This window comes from Macrotis lagotis, chromosome 1 (assembly GCF_037893015.1).
Source record: "Macrotis lagotis isolate mMagLag1 chromosome 1, bilby.v1.9.chrom.fasta, whole genome shotgun sequence".
NCBI classification, from domain to species: domain Eukaryota; kingdom Metazoa; phylum Chordata; class Mammalia; order Peramelemorphia; family Peramelidae; genus Macrotis; species Macrotis lagotis.
This window is the reverse complement of record NC_133658.1, coordinates 794946357-794963032: the sequence shown is the minus strand read 5'-3', so window position 1 is coordinate 794963032 and position 16676 is coordinate 794946357. Positions and strand designations below refer to the sequence as shown.

At 42.2% G+C, this 16676-nt stretch overlaps 1 protein-coding gene across 6 annotated transcripts in view; it reads left to right on the top strand.

The window, feature by feature from the left end:
* SIK3 (SIK family kinase 3) overlaps window positions 1-16396 on the top strand; it is a 284203-nt gene extending 267807 nt beyond the window's left edge. For 3 of the 6 annotated variants that reach the window (XM_074216742.1, XM_074216745.1, XM_074216748.1), the window contains 5 exons: window positions 576-1474; window positions 11558-11721; window positions 12811-12943; window positions 15047-15217; window positions 16176-16396. In XM_074216742.1, the coding sequence (XP_074072843.1) occupies window positions 576-1474; window positions 11558-11721; window positions 12811-12943; window positions 15047-15204 (1354 nt within the window). In that variant the 3' untranslated portion in view covers window positions 15205-15217; window positions 16176-16396. The remainder of the gene's footprint in view (window positions 1-575; window positions 1475-11557; window positions 11722-12810; window positions 12944-15046; window positions 15218-16175) is intronic. The other 3 variants (XM_074216746.1, XM_074216747.1, XM_074216743.1) reach the window with 2 other exon arrangements.
* Window positions 16397-16676: the final 280 nt, after the last annotated feature.

Sequence of the window (16676 nt, the reverse complement as noted above, 5' to 3'; positions counted from 1 at the left end):
CTCACCTTTCCCCCAAAGCATGATGAGGGGAAGGGGGGAATCTGACTGAGCTGTCCCTGGACCAAATTCTCCCATTATAGTCTAAAATCAAACTAGAGGCTTGGGAGGTTCTTTGTAAACTGTTTGGTGATCCAGGGTCAAGGTATTAATGAGATAAAGGGAGAAAATGGCACAACTATATTCTTGTTTGTCTGAGAAGAGAAAAACAGCAGCCTGTTACATTCATAGACTTTTCAGAAGCCCTGGGCTCTCTTCTAGTTTCCCTTCCCATCTGTCATTCTCTCAAGAAACCAATGCTTCTTAATTATCCAGAAGCCATTCAAAACAAACTGCTAACTTCCTCCCACTGCTGCTGTCATATGTCTCTAGCTCCCATAATCCCATCCAACCATTGCCCAGGACATGGGAAGATAGAAGTGGATGAGGGAGAATGGTCCTTCCAGTCCAGGAGTCCATCTGGCATTGTGGCCCTCCTCCCTGGGAGGTGCGCCCTGTTGAAGGAAGGCAGTAGCTGAGCTTTGAGGTCTCTGATGCCTCCGTGGATCTTGTATACTTACTGTCTTTTGTGTTTGCAGCTTGAACATGAATCGGTTTTCCCCTGCTAATTATGACCAGGCACATTTACACCCCCAACTGTTCTCGGACCAGTCCCGGGCCTCTCCCTCCAGCTATGGCCCATCCACAGGAGGGGGCTTTCCTCCAGCCCAAGCCCTGAAAGTCCCTGCACTCGACCAGTTCCCCACTTTCCCTTCCAGCGCCCATCAGCAGCAACAGCACTACACCACGTCGGCCCTCCAGCAGGCTCTGCTGTCTCCCACGCCGCCTGACTACCCGAGACACCAGCAGGTCCCCCACATCCTCCAAGGACTCCTCTCCCCCCGGCACTCCCTCACAGGCCACTCGGACGTTCGGCTGCCTCCGGCAGAGTTTGCACAGCTCATTAAAAGGCAGCAGCAGCGGCAGCAGCAGCAAGAACTACAAGAATTGTTCAGGCATATGAACCAAGGGGATGCTGGGAGCCTGGCTTCCAGCCTAGGGGGACAGAGTATATCAGAGTGCCAGGCTTTGTCTTTGCCTTATCAGAACACTGACTCATATCACCACCACCATCACCATCACCACCACCACCACACCAGCCCCCAGCATCTCTTACAAATCAGGGCACAAGAATGTATCTCCCAGGTTCCCTCGCCCACTCCGGCCCATGGGTATGCACACCAGCCGGCGCTGATCCACTCAGAGAGCATGGAGGAGGACTGCTCATGTGAAGGGGTCAGGGAGTGCTTTCCAGACAGTAAGAGTTCAAACACTTTGACCAAAGGTTGCCATGAGAGCCCCCTGCTATTGAACACGGGAGGGCCTGGAGACCCTGAATCTTTGCTAGGAACTGTAAGCCATGCACAAGAAATGGGGGTGCATCCATATCGACATCAGCCAGTGACTGGATTCAGTAGAAATAAAGTGCCCAGCAGAGGTAAGACTCCCTTCCTCATGGAAAAGTATGTATGTCCACCATGCCTTGTCCATGCATGCCAAGTTTGGGGCATGATTTTGATCAATAGCAAGGTTAACTGGTAGTCTTTGATATTGCTGATCCAAAGAAAGATTTTGGGAGATATTTTGGTATTAAATGGGTATAGTGGCAAGGTTTAGGACTTTATCTTTCATGAGAGAAGACATGGAAGATGCAAATCAGTAAATAACAGTTTTGAAATAATTCATGTTTCTTTCCTTGTACAGTTACCATTTCAGTTCTCCTTTTTTATCCCTTTAAATAAGCCAGGAGTAGAAATAAAAAGATGAACCTGCACACCTCAGTTGTTACTGGAACTACCCAAAGAGTCCAGTTTGGTTATAAGAGAAAATAGCATTTCATTTTAAGAGATCTCCATAGCCCACCCAGGTCCCATTGATTGTACTTTACTGGCTCTGTCACCTTTCCCTCCTCCCCCAATAGGCTATCCATTACACATCTCTGGGAAGGATGTCAACATATAGTTCTAGTCATCCCAGTTAACACTTATAATGTACCTGCTTTGTGTTAGACTCTGGGCTATGCTCTGGAGCCAAAAAGACAACAAAACAAAATAGTCTTTGCCTTCCATTTAGATTCTACTGGAGGAAGGTATAACATACAAAGTTAAGTAAAATACAAGGCAATTTAATAAGGAAGTGACAACAATAGGTGGAATCAGGAAAGAGTTCATGCATAAGCTAGACCTAAACTGAATTTTGAAGGTAAGACAAGGAGAGATTTGGAGAGACTTGAAGGCCTTATTTATAATTGTAGGAGGGAAGAATTGAGAACAAGAGAAAATTGGTAATCAGATGACTGAAATGAACATTTTGTGAAGAGCGTAGTATGAAATGATGCAGAATAGGTGGATCAGAATCAAATTAGAGATCCTTAAATATAACACTGAGAAATTTAAATGGTATCCCTGTATTCCCCAGTCCAGAAGAATGGCTTTTTTTTTTTAAACAAAGCAATGGGGTTAAGTGGCTTGCTCAAGGTCACACAGCTAGGTAATTATTAAGTGTCTGAGGCTGGATTTGAACTCAGGTCCTCCTGACTCCAGGGCCGGTGCTCTATCCACTGCACCACCAAGCCACCCCAAGAATGGCTTTTGCTAGGATAAAAGACATATATTAGGCTTAATAGTGAAGAGGGGAAAATTGAATGAACATTATAAAGTAAGTCTGGGGAATGTCATGGTGGACATGTGGAAAGTGCTGGACAAAGTCTGTAGCCTATGTCAGCTCTAATTCTGATTCCATACCTTGGTTGCTTTACTTAAATATGGCAGCCAGACCAAGAGAAATTGGAGAGTTAACTGGCTATAATTTCACACTGCCCTGATGAGAGTTGAGTTGAAATACAGAGTTCAGGTCTGCACATTACAGTATCTAAGAGACATTGAGAAGACAGACATTAGGAAAGAGAACTTGGCAGCAACTAGGTGGCACAGTGGATAGAGCACCAGCCCTAGAGTTGGGGGACCTGAGTTCAAATCTGACCTCAAATAATTACCTAGCTGTGTGACCTTGGGTAAGACACTTAACTTCTTTCTTAACTATAGCCTTTATCCAGTAACATGGCCCCCCATGCTCAACAGGAACTTTTTGTTATTATCAAACATATAGAGGAGAGAGTGCTATCAAATATCATGCCCTTGGATCTCCACTTTTTTCTATTCTCTCTCCTTGAGTAGCTTCCATTTTTTTCCCTCCTATTCATTGCAGACTTCTACACCATTGGTTCAGATATACAACTCAGCTTGTGAGGAAGTTGGGTTTCAAAAAATTAGTTGTACAAGTGAAGGATGAAGCTGTGAAAAAGATTTATTTGAAAAAAATTTATGGTAGCTAACTGGTCATAAGATGATTAGGAGCCATTAGTATGATTGACTGGGAAAGTATCCAGTGCAGGCCAAGGCTGCATCACCAGCAGATGATTATCCGTTTCTAGGGGTAATACAGACAGAGACCCACAGAGTACTGTTGTCAGTTCCTAGCCCCACTTTTTGAGAGGAAAACTGATAAACTGATTTCATCCAAAGGAGGGTGACCAAAATAATGGATCTGAAAACCATGTTGCCTTAAGCATAGCTAAGAAAACTAGGGCTTTTTAAAAGTGGATAAGAAAATTAGCCTATCAACAAACTTTCAGTAAATTCTTTCTGTCTGCCAAACACTGTGCTAAGCACTAGGTTCTAAATTAAAAGAAAAAAAATCCTCCCTGCCTTCAAGTAAACTTAAATTCTATGCAGGAAACAACACATTTAAATCAGAACATTCAGGATAAAGACAGAGTAAATGAAAAGTAAACTTAAAAAGAGATGACTAACAACTGGGAAGACTACACAGACCTCCTGAAGAAGGGTATATTTAGGATAAGTCTTAAAGGAATTGCAAGAGTCAGTTCAAAGACAGGAAGAAAGGATAGCATTCCAGGCACGGAGATGGGATCTGGAGCATCTAGTGCAAAATACAACGATCAGCCTGGTATGGCCAGATTGTGGAGTTTGTGGTGTATAATTGAATTTAAGAGAGAGAAAGGAAGAAAGGGGCCAGAGTGTGAAGAGTGTTAAATGCCAAATCTCCTTACATTTGATTCTAAGGGTAATTATTGAATGGAGATCAGGAGGGTAACATGGCCAGATATATACTTTGGGGAAATTACTTTGGCAGTTCTGTGGAAAATGAATTAGAGTAGGAAGAGAATTAGAGCAGAATAACCCATTATAAGGCTATTGCACTAGCCCAGGGTAGAGGTGATGAGAGCTTGACCTAGGTTAGTGGCTTTGTGAATGGAGAGGAGGCACACAAGATATTAGAGAGAAAGAGATAAGATTCCACAACTGATTGACAACTGTGGGATAACAGAATAGAGTTGAGTATGACACGTAGGTTATGAATCTAAACGACTAGAAGGATGATGGTGATCTTGCCACAGTAATAGAGAAATTCAGAAGGGAATTTTGTTTTAGATATATTGAATTTGAAATTCTATGAAACATCCAGTTTAAAATGTCCGGTAGATCATTAGTGATGTAGTAGCAGAGCCCATAACAGACACTGGAGTTGATGTATAGATCTGGAATCATCTAGATAGCAATGATAATTGAACCTATGGAAATGAAGATTACCAAGTGATTGAACAGAGAGAAATGAGAAGGCCTCTGACAGAACCTTGAAGCACACTCAGAATTATGGGGCATCACATGAAGACATTAAAAGAAACTGAGGAGTGATGAGAACAAGTAGGAGAACCAGGAAAGAATGGTTAGGAAAACCTGGAGAATGAAGAGTGGTCAAGAAGACGTAGAATTAAGAAGAGGCCATTCTATTAGATCACTGGGGACTTTGGATAGTACAGCAGTTCCAGTTCAATGATGAGGTCAGAAGCCAGATTGCACAAGATTTAGTCAAGTGTTAGAAGTGGGAGCACTGATTCAAGTTTAGCTGTGAAGGGGAAGAGAAATATAGGACCATACTGACTTTGAGACGCAGGTATGATAGGCTGTTTGAAGAACTGTCCTGGAAAAATGGAGTCTCCAGAGGATGGGCAGACATAGGACAGTGGGTAGAAGTGACTGTGAAAGTTTGCAACTTATTACCAAGAACTGTGGCTGCCTTATATAATACTAAGATTGTTGGTTTAAGTGTTTAATCAAGGGCTAATTGACCACCTGTAAGGATGTTGTAAATGACCTTAGATACCTGTCAATCCTAAGATTCTATGAATTTAAGAGTACATATACACTGTATTCAGCCAAAATATCTTGCATACAGCTTACATTATTCAATTTTACTGGCACAGGTTTAAAAAGCACTAATAGTCCTCTCAAAATCTATCCTGCTAGTAGTTTTCTCTAAATTCTTTGACCCCTCTTCTAATTCTTACTCAAAGGGGTGGGATCCTTTTGACTAGCCCACCTTCCTTTTTCCCTCTTTGAGCCTTTGTCTTTAGTTTTCTCTTTTTGGTCTATAAAGGATTTAGGCTCTATTCTATTTTAGCCTCAGTTACTGTATCCATTAGCTTCTGGGCACAACTGGTGTCTTTGTAGTCATTTCTTTCAGTAACTTGTTATCTCACTGACACCAACTATGAATCCAAGTTCTCCCTTATACTTCTGGCCATTGACACAAGCTGTCCATGTAGCCCTCAGCTTCTAAATATTCTATCTATTCTTAGTCTATTCTTAAACATCCTTTCAATTTTTTTCTTTTTCCTTCTCTTTGGACTTTATTCATATTTTCCTACTTAAGTAATTCTCCTACTTAAATGCAGTTCACCTTATTCCTTTGATTACAGCAGCACAGCACTGTTTTGTGGATCAAAGTTCACTTGGGATAATTATCAAATAAGTCTGGAGTCTGGAGTATACTATACTAGGCATTTAAGGTCTTGGAAAGCAATCATTATCTTTACTTTTTAATAATTCCATTCCTAGATTCATAGTATATATAGATCTACAGCTACTCCTATTTTTACCCTGAAAATTATCACAATGATGATCTCGTAAATATTTCAAATGCTTTTTTGAAAAACCCACATTTACATTGTAATATATTAATCTTGGGTTCCATTACCTGGCCAACAGGATGACATGGATTCCTATCTCTATCTCTGAGCTATTACTCTGGAAGAAGGATTACTTTGAGCTAGTCACCTACCACCTATGGCAAGGATGGGGAATATAGGGTATATTTATTTCTTTGCTCAAAGATTTCCTTTTTGGTTACATTCCCAATTATGAAAATTCAATAAGATAATATGGAATGCTGTCTTGTGGAAGAGGGTTTAATCTGGTTCTGGAGCCTTAGGAAGAAGTTACAGAGACAAATTTTATCTCCTCATAAGGAAATACTTTCTAATAATGAGACCTGCCCAAATGTAGAATGGACAGCTTAAGGGAGGGGTATATTGATGGTCACTTGTCAGGATGTTTAGAGAATACTCCTATACAGGTATGAATTGAAATAGATGATTTCTGGGGTTGCTTCCATATTTGTAAGTCTGTGGGCTTCCTCAAAAGTATGAGAAGGTCTTTAGTAGATACCCTTTCTAAAAGGGTTGGCAAACAGGCCCTCTGGGTTTAGGTATACCTTTTCAATATACTTCTCTGGGGGATGACACAGCCAAAGTATTGCAGTACATATTTTTACCTGCTTTACCTATTTCTTTTTCTTGTTAACAAGTATTAGTTCACACAGTGATTTTGCTAGCTTGTCATTTCATAGAAGAAGACACCTTCTCTTTTTATCTAAACTGTACTATATTGTCACTAGTCCTCCAGTTTGGATAGACCACTGGATTTGGTGCAAGAAAAAATCGTGACAGATTTAACTTACAATCCCTAAAAGGGTTAATTGCCCATGTCATATCCTTGGCCAGAGTAGCTTGGAAGACTCTGCAAATGAATAAAGACAAGTCAACATTGACAGAAGCAATAGGGCATTGTGCAAGCTGCCCCAGTTAATACACTAAGTGGGTTGTATCTATATAGTGATTTCTTAGGTGGAATTAGGCCAACCAGTAATCTTTTCCCTTGTATGATTACCTCCTGATTATCTCAGCCTTTGTATGTGCTCAGTTCTGCTCAGGCAGACAGCTGCTATGGTACTCCTTAAGACACTTCTCTGCATTTAGAAAAATTGTTCGGTGATCTTTGAAGTAATTGGAAAGACCAATAGAAAAAAAAGTTTAAACCCCAAACTGTCTCCAAGAGTAGACAGCCTTCTTTACTACTCAGAGTTTCTCTTTTCCCTATCATTTTCGGTCATCCCTTCTCATGCTAATCTTTATTCTCTAGCTGTCCATTTGGTCCTTCTGTGCTATCTGTTCCCTATCCTTAAGAAATCCTCAACTGATCTTAGCATTACCTCGTGTCCTAAAGCTCTCTATATGCAGTGCCTCTCTTTCTGTCTTTAATCCCCAATTTGTAATCTGACTTCTGACCTGGTCAGTAAACTAAAGCTACTCCCTTCAAAATTATCATTGTCTTAATCGCCAAATCTGGTCCTTTCTGAATCCTCATTCTTCTTGACCTTTCTTCAACGTTTGACATTGTTGGCCACCCTTTCCTTGATACTCTGTCCATTCTGAGTTTTCATGATTTTGCTCTCTCTTATTTTGCTACCTGCCTGACTTCCCTTCCTGGTCTCCTTTGCTGAACTCTCATCTACTTTCCATTCTTTTTGCTTTGTATCTTGTCACTAAAAGTTAGTCTTTAGAGTGATGCCCTTGCTAAAAGGATGGTGACTTCACTAACACCTATGAATTTATTTTATTGCCTCTCTATGCAGGTAATTCCAGTGTTCTGTATTCCAGCCCTTGTCTCTGTCCTAAGATGGATTCCCATTCAGCATCTGCAACCACTTATTAGATGTTTCTACTGACTTCAGTATGTCTAAAACAGAACTCACTGTCTTCCTCCTAACCTCCACCTGCCCACCTCTTCTGAAGATCCCTGTTTCAATTGAGGGCTAGTCCCAAACACTCTGGATGGCTTCCTTTTTGGAGTTGTCTTTACTCCCCCCATATCTAGACTGTGCCCTCTTCATCCATCCATCCATTTATATCCTCCCTCCTCATACAGCCACCCACAATTTCCTGCCCTGCTGCAGTGGCCTTTGGCGGGGCTCCCTTACTCTCCAGTCAGTCAGTCCCCTGTGTGGTTGACCAGTGATGGTCTGAACAAATCATTCCTAATTATTCTTTTTACCTCTAGTATCAGATTGGAACTCATTTTAAAAGCCCTCTTGCTGTGGCCTCCTACATTACCCTTCTGTCTATACTTCACATCATGGCCAAACTGACCTCCTGGCTGAGACTCGGACTCCTGCCATCTATTGCCAAGTCTTTGTGTGTCTAAAATGCCCACCTTCCTTAGTTCCCTCTATTCAAAGACAACAACTAACATTTATATAGCATTCCTCTTATGTGAGACCCTGTACCAAGAGCTTCACAACAGCCCTAGGAAGTGTCCAGATAAGGACACTGAGGCAGGAGTGATTTGCCTAGAGTCCTGCCTGAGGAGGGATTTGAACTCAAGTCCTCTTCACTCCAGGCTCTGTGCTCTCTTCCCAGTGTAAATCCCTTCAGGATTCAGTTCCAGCTGTCCCTTCTCCCTGAGGCCTTTCCTCATGCTCCTAGATGTTAGTGTCCTCCTCCCCCATTGAAGTGCCTTGTATTTATTCTCTAGTTTGTATATGCTTCTAGATGTAAATATTACCTCTCCTGATAGAATATCAATTCCTCTAGGGTTGAATCTCATAGAATGCTGTTAATAAATGCTTTATTGATTGACTTGGGGTTCAAATTTCATTCTCTTTCATTAGTTAATATTTTTATCTTGATGACCTCTTAGTAATTTTCCAGGAAGTCTTATCAGCTTTGGTTGCATGGGGACTGTTTTTCCCAAGGTTGATGTTCTTCCTCCCTACCAAAAACAAAACAAAACAAAATCTTATTTATACTCTAAATTGCAAACCACAAAAATTAGATGCCAGTCTTTTTTGAATGTTCTGAGATTTGAACGGATATAGCCCCGCTTATTTGTTTCCTTATTCTCTATACTTTCCTATGTCTCCTGCATATCTGTGTCTGTCTGTCTCTTTCTCCTAGGTTATTCTTTGCTCATTTGCAAATGCATCAGTGGTTCTTCATCATTGGATTAGTCTGCTGTGATTCAGTTGGTTTTCTTGTATTTTTTTCACAGGCTAGCATTAACACAATTATAGCCCTTTGGTATTAGAACATGTGATTGCAACAGATATAAGTTATCTGCATAAGGCAATGAGAGCTAATGAGGGGGGAAAAACACTTTGGCCTAGGAGTCAGGAGCATGAATTTTAGCCCCTGCTGTTCTACAAGCTCTAGCTTGTGACTAGTTATTTAATCTCTTTATTTCCTTACTTGTTAAATGATGAACATCTCTACCTGCCTTTTTTCTGAGGTCAAAAATAAGCAGTCTTTGGAAAATAAGAACTGCTTTAAAATATAGAGTATTATGGCACGGAGAGGGTTAGTACTCAGTTTACACTTCCAAAGTTGAGCCACTTCTTGGGGATCTTTGCTTTGTTTGAAATCTCTTGATTATGTCTACTGTGAGGGGTTTGCTGAGAGTAATATAAGTTGGTTCTACAGCACAATTCTTCGTGCTCTATTCTTTTCTTCCCCCTCTCCCCAGACCCTCCCCCAATTCTCCTTACAGGTATAAATGACCCACTGATAGAACATTTAAAGGTTTACAAATCCCTTATTAGCACAAATTGAATTGCAAAATCAGCCTTATTTATGTAGGATGATTGTACATAGTAGGCATTTGAGAATACTTTCTGAATTGAATTTGAATTGAAGTTTGCTGGGAGTTTTTCTCTTTGGTTCCCACCAATGTGTTCTTTTTTTTTTGGCAAGGCAATGGGGTTAAGTGGCTTGCCCAAGGCCACACTGCTAGGTAATTATTAAGTGTTTAAGGCCGTACTTGAACTCAGGTACTCCTGACTCTAGGGCCAGTGTCCTATCCACTGCACCACCTAGCCGCTCCAAAATGCGTTCTTTTTCAAGATGATTTTTGTGTCAGTAATTGCATTAATAGCTGGTATTTTCCAGACCCACCCCTGTTATTAGAGGGACCTGGGCATTAGGCTCATAGAATTCATGATCCTATGGAAGTCATCATTTTTTTATTTAAAACATTAAGGACATTAGAAAATGTTTAAGTCCATCCTTTCATTTTTAAGATGAAAAACCTCAGGCCCAGAGAGGATTGTGGACTTGCCCAAATTCATGCACAGTGGGTAGGGAGGGGGCAGATTTAGGACCTAGAAGATTTCCTGGTTTAACCCCCAACCTGATTCAAATGAACAACTTCAATTAATCAGTGACAGGCATTTATTAAATGCTGACTGAGTAGGTGAAGCACTGAGGACACAAAGAAAAGACCCAAACCAATTCTGTCGTCAAGGGCCTCATCATTTGTGCAATTCAGGGTGTCACTGAGCAGACAGCTGCTTGATACAGTTGGTTTAAAAATCAGCATGATTTCTCCCATCCCCACTTTATTTGAAATAGAGAATTAAAATTTGGGGACAAGCCAGGTGGCACAGTGGATAGAGCACCGGTCCTGGCTTTCAGAAGAACCTGAGTTCAAATCCTGCCTCAGATACTAGCTGTGTGAATTTAGGCAAATCACTTACACCCCACCCCACCCCACCCCCCGCCTTGCAAAAAATAAAAACAAAAAACAATTGGGGTTTGAATCCTACTACTGAGCAAATCATTTAAACTCTTTATTCCTTGGACAATTCGCTGTCCCCTCAATCACAGTTGCAATCTGTATGGGTGGAGGGAGTTTCCTTGACTGATAAAGTCATAGATGTTTTGCATATTCAAATATTTTTATATGAAAATTAAAAAGATTTGACCAGTGTCATAGGAATCTAATCTTTTAAAACAAATAAAATATTCAAGTCTTAGGATGGTGAAAACTAAAGGTATGTCCAGGCATTCTTCCATCAACCAAGATTCTTCCTGATTGAACAGAGAACCTTTATTTTCCCAACTATCCCTCTTCAACTCTGAAGCTGGACCCTGAGGTTATTGAGTTGCTGGCTTTTAGAATGATCCAGCCCAGATTGATAGGTAAGCATTAGAACAGACTTCAGTTGTAATTCTGTGACCTCAGACTGGTTATTTAGCCTCTTTTGCTCCTTAATTTCCGTATCTGAAATGAGGGAGTTGGATTTTGTGACCTTAGGAAGTTCTAGTTCTAACATTCTGTGATTCCCTCCCTTAAGCCACTTTCTAGTACTGGGCTTCTTCTTTAGTGGACCCTCACAAGTCTAGGAGCAGAAGCCACAGACCAAGGAGTTGAGGGTTGGGTCCAGCCCAGTCTCACTCTCAGCAATGTCGTCAGTCAGTTCGATGTCATCACTCAATATTTTAACTATTACATTGTCTTCTATTAGGTGTTTGTAATATGAGAGGTTTGTGTTACTGGGAGAAACTGTAGTTCTGCTGACTTCCTCTTTTGCTCTGTCTCCCCAGAATCTGTCATAGGGAACTGTATGGACAGAAGTTCTCCTGGACAAGCTATGGAGCTACCTGATCATAATGGGTTGGGTTATTCAACACGCTCCCCTGTCACTGAGCATCACAGGCCCCGGACCCTACAGAGACATCACACTATCCAGAACAGCGATGATGCCTATGTATGTTTATGTCCTTCCTGCTTTGGGAGGGTTCTAAAAAGTCACTTTGAAATCTGGAGTATTCTGAAAAGAAATGATTTAGCACCAGTGCTAGGCAGCATCTATTTCCCTCAGCCATGGTCCAACCTCATCTGGCACCCAGAGAAAATTAACATATTAGGCATTCTCTAACAAATTAACTTATTGAGCTTCATATTCCAAATTCCAAGCTTAGGGAATAAGAGTAATATGTTTCATCCAGACTTTGACTTTTTAACATGACATCTTAACCCCACTAAGCTCCATAGAACATTTGAGTCCATTGACTAGGGAATCTTCTGATTAGCCACCTTGAGTTTGCCCATTTGACTAGGTCTGAACTTATAACTCTAGACTTAGTAGTCATTAGCCATCAAGTTTCCTTCCTAGGAGCAAACTCAGGGTATGCTTTGAGTTGGGGAGATCTACTTTTAGAGAGACCATGTTTTAAAAGGGCTTATCCTGGGTGGCCTAGATGACACAGTGGATAGAGCACTAATCCTGGAGTCAGGAGGAACTGAGTTCAAATTTGACCTCAGACACTTAATACTTATTTAGCTGTGTGACTTTGGGCAAGTCACTTAATTAACTCCATTGCCTTGCAAAAATTCAAAAAAAAATAAAAAGAGGGCTTATCCCACTCTGGTCCTATGACTGATCCCTGTGAGTGACCCTCAGGCAGCAAGGAAAGAGTATTGCACTTGGAGTTAGGAAACTTAGATGCAGATGCCACTGCTATGACCAAGGGCCTGTCTCTTAATCTCTCTCATCTGCCTCATCTATGAAATGGGACTAATAATACTTTCAGGACCTTCTTCAAAGGCTTATTTTAAAAAGCCCTTTGAAACCCTTAAAGAGCAACATACATATGAATTATTATTACCAACAGATCTTGGATAGTCAGTGGGTAAGCAGGAAAGTTTAAAACACTGGGAGAGTAAGATTCCTGCCCTCTTGCTGCATTTGCCCATCCAAGTCTAAGAGGATGGGCAGTGTTGCTTGGGATTAGGGCACCAATCTCTTTCAGGACCCACAGGCCAGGAGTTATTACTTTATCCTTATCTTCTGCAGGTGCAGCTGGATAACCTTCCCGGAATGAGTCTCATGGCCGGAAAAGCTCTCAGCTCTGCTCGGATGTCTGATGCCGTCCTCAGTCAGTCTTCACTCATGGGGAGCCAGCAGCTTCAGGACAGGGAAAGTGAGGGTAAGGGGCTTCTGGAGTGGGGTGGGGGGAGGACAGCTCTCTCTTCTTGGACTGTAATGTGTCTGGATGCCAAAGCTGTCAGGCGGAGCATCTAATCTGAAGTTCTCCCACCAATACAAAGAGAAACCATCAGGAGACTGGGGAAAGCATGCACTTGGAGACAGTAAGGGAAGTGCCTTGCTCTGCTGCTCCCTGCTCCACCACTCCCAGCTTTCTAAATTTGACAAGCTACTCAGTCTCTTCATTTCAGTTTATTCATCTGCAAAGTGGAGATGATCATACTTGTATTATCTTCTTCACAGGCTTATTGTGAGGAAAATCCTTGGTAGGGAAAAGTATGAATACAAGTGTTTGTAGTTTGTTATCCAGGCTTATGTTCAACAAGGACCATTCCTAGAATTCAGAGAGCTGAGCCCAAGAGGAAGCCAAGGCCACTGGAGAGGAAATGCTGAAAGAGGCACTGATTCAGGAATGGTCTGCAGTTCCTGCTCCTGGCATTGCCAGGAGCACTGCCAGGCATTTGTCGTTAACTGACAAAGTACTCAGAGGGAAGCAAAGCAGGGAAAGGGGCTCAAAAATCATACAGAAGATTTTATATCTAATCCAGTAGGGTGGGACCTTTGCTTTCTTAAAAAAGCACCACCCAGTGGAGGAAGGATTGAAGTGAGGGCTTAGGGTGATGAGAGCTAAGAGCTAGGGTTGAGATGAGGGGGCATCTATCGAGGTGGGAGCTGGGTGAATTGAGAGAATGGGATGTGGACAAGATGGAATTTGGGTAGATGTGTGCAGTGAGCATGGACTTTAGGATAACTACAGGAATCTGGGTTGTGGGGAAGTGAACTGAGCCCCTGACAGTCATAGGAGAGTTGGGGAGAAGATGATGGGTTGTTTTAGACATGTTGAAATTAAGGAGTTTATGGAATATTTTTGTCCAGTCCAGAGTTGTAATGTGAAACCATAGAGAGAGGCAAAGGAAGGAAATGATCAGACTGTTTGACCAATGTCATCTTAATGTGATCCTCATAATAACTCTTAGAGGGAGTAGCCATTATCATCCCCATCAGGAGAGAGGAAGAATGAGAAAAGAATTTGGGCAATTCAAAGAATCACTGGTGACTTTGGAGAGTGAAACTTTAGTTTAGTGATGAAGTTAGAGGCTTTAGAGGGTTTAGAATACTTGCAGAGGTAAGGACACAGAGGCCCCTGCTATGGATTGCTTTCTACAAGATTGATAGGAGGCATAAGTGTAGTTGGACCAAATGAAGGTATATTTAATTTATTTTTATAAGAATGGGTATATTTGTAGGCTGTAGGAAAGCAGTCAGTAGATAGGGAGAGAGTGAATGTTGGGGAGTGAATGGATGTAACAGAGGGACAGTAGATCAAGGAAATATGTTGAAGTTTGCCTTGGCTTAGGAGAATGGCCAACTCTTTACAAGATGATAAAGACGTCTGGGGGATGGGAGATGAGGAAAGGAGGAAGGAGGAGGAAGGGACAAGTAGGAGCTCTCAACAAATGGCCTCAGTTTTTTCCTGAGATGAGGTACTCAGGGAGAGAATACCATAAAGAAGGTTTGAGAAGGTTTGGAAATGTTTAAGAACTGATGAACTGAGTTAAAGGATGAGTCAATCAGAGAAGTATGAAAAGATCACTTTGCTGCTGTGAGGGCCCAGTTGAGATTTTTGAGTAACTTTGTAGTGGACAATGCTATTGGAAATATACCCAGTTTTTCCCTTCAAAGTCTAGTAGGTTGATGTTCTCAAACAAATATGATACCAAGAAGGCATTGAAAGCTTTAAGAAATTGAACCATCGTGGCCCTAAATGGACCTTTTTCTTTCTGTCTCAATGGTAGGACTGTGTTTTCTAAAATGACAGCACTTTGCCAGCAAAGCTTAGACATACAGAGCACCAAGGTGCTACAGAGAGGTCTTTTCCCAAAGTGGTAGGAAAAATGCTCATAAATCATCAAACCCAGCCCTAAATCCTCAGGTACAGATCCCTCTTTAGAGGTCCTCAGAACTCCTAGGTCCCAAATAAAGGGACCTTTCCCTCATCCTTTTCCCTCCTTACCCATCTCAAATGTTCCTTTTGATCTTTCAGGCTGTAGGGAGAATTTGGAAGGTCGAGAGCCCTCAGACCTGACCGACGGCAACCAGCACTTACACAACTCTTGTTATCCATCTACATGTATTACAGACATTCTACTGAGCTACAAGCATCCAGAGGTCTCCTTCAGCATGGAGCAGGCTGGGGTGTAACAAGAAGCCAGGTGTGAGTATCATCCTGACTAGGATAGGGTTGTCTTGGTAGCTCTCCCAGCCTCCAGAGGCTTAAAAAAGGCTATTCACTGTAGTCTTGCTGGAAGAATCACTTACTGTGAAATCACTGTCTTTTTACTGGTTGACCTGCCCTAGCTTTTAGCATGACTCTCACATCCTCTTGGCATTCCCAAAATCAATCAACAAATATCAAATACTTACAGGGTGCCCCACACTGTCCTATAGGAGATACAGAAGATTAAGGCACAGTCTATGCCCTCTAATTGATGATTAGGGAGAGATGAATTATGAGCACTTCAATAGAACAGTTTACAATTGTAATCAGTGGATGCTAAGGATCTTCCGACTGGTGGAAGGAGAGGGAATGCCGTCCACATTCAGAGGAGGCTGGCCACCATTTAACTGGCAGTGACTGTTGGGGGAGCTGATTTGTTCTCTTCCTCGAAAGATGGGTAGCATCTACAGGCAGCCAGACAGTGGAGAGGGCTTCTATTTCATACTAGGAAAACAGCATATATAGAGATAAAGAAGTAAAAAGAGTGAGACATATTGGAAGGAAAAATTTGCCTTGGACAGGGGCAGTTGTCTCAGAAGTTGGCAAGTTTACTAGTCTGAGCTCATGTTCGGAGGAAGCCAAAGCAGGTTTAAGAAGCATAGGGCTGGGGCGGCTAAGTGGCACAGTGGATAGAGCACCGGCCCTGGAGTCAAGAGTACCTGAGTTCAAATCTGGCCTCAGATAAATAAACAAACAAATGAATGAATGAATGAATGAATAAATAAATAAGCATAGGGATTCCGTTAGAATCGTAGCTAGAAAGTAGAGAGTAGCCCCCCCACCAAGGTTGGAGCCCCCCCAAACGGCAGAGTGAAGCGGGATCCCCCGAGCCACTGAGGGCAGCTTCTCCACCTGCTCCAAGCTCTGACTCTGGACTGTTTCTTCTTTGTTGCAGGTCTTGTGTACAGCTTGGGAATAAAAAACATTCATTTTCAACCCACAGTATCTAGCAGCATTGCGCCAAATTGCCATTGTATTTTCCCCAGCTGGAATACCCCAGCTCCTCTCCTCCTCCCCAATCCATCTGTGTGCCGCTCTGCGGGGTCAGAGGGTGCTCACGCCTGTAAGACCGAGCCTCCAAGGAAATAAATGGGAAATGAGAGTTCTCTGCTTTTGGCTAAAGTGTATTTGAGTTTTGTGTTTTCTTTTGGAGGCTGTTTTTCTTTTCTGCCTTTTCCAAGACAGGAGGGATGATTGGGGTATGGATGGATGTCAAAGGTCTCTGAGCCACCATCCAGAGCAGCCCTCCAAGAAGCCTCCCATCCTTGCCAGCATGGTCAGATGCCAGGAACCAGTGTAGAGGATGGCCACCTCTGCAATCGACATGTCAGGGAATGGATGGGAAGGGGGTTAATAGGATGGAATCTAGCACTGGCAAGCAATAAGCAAAGTTTAG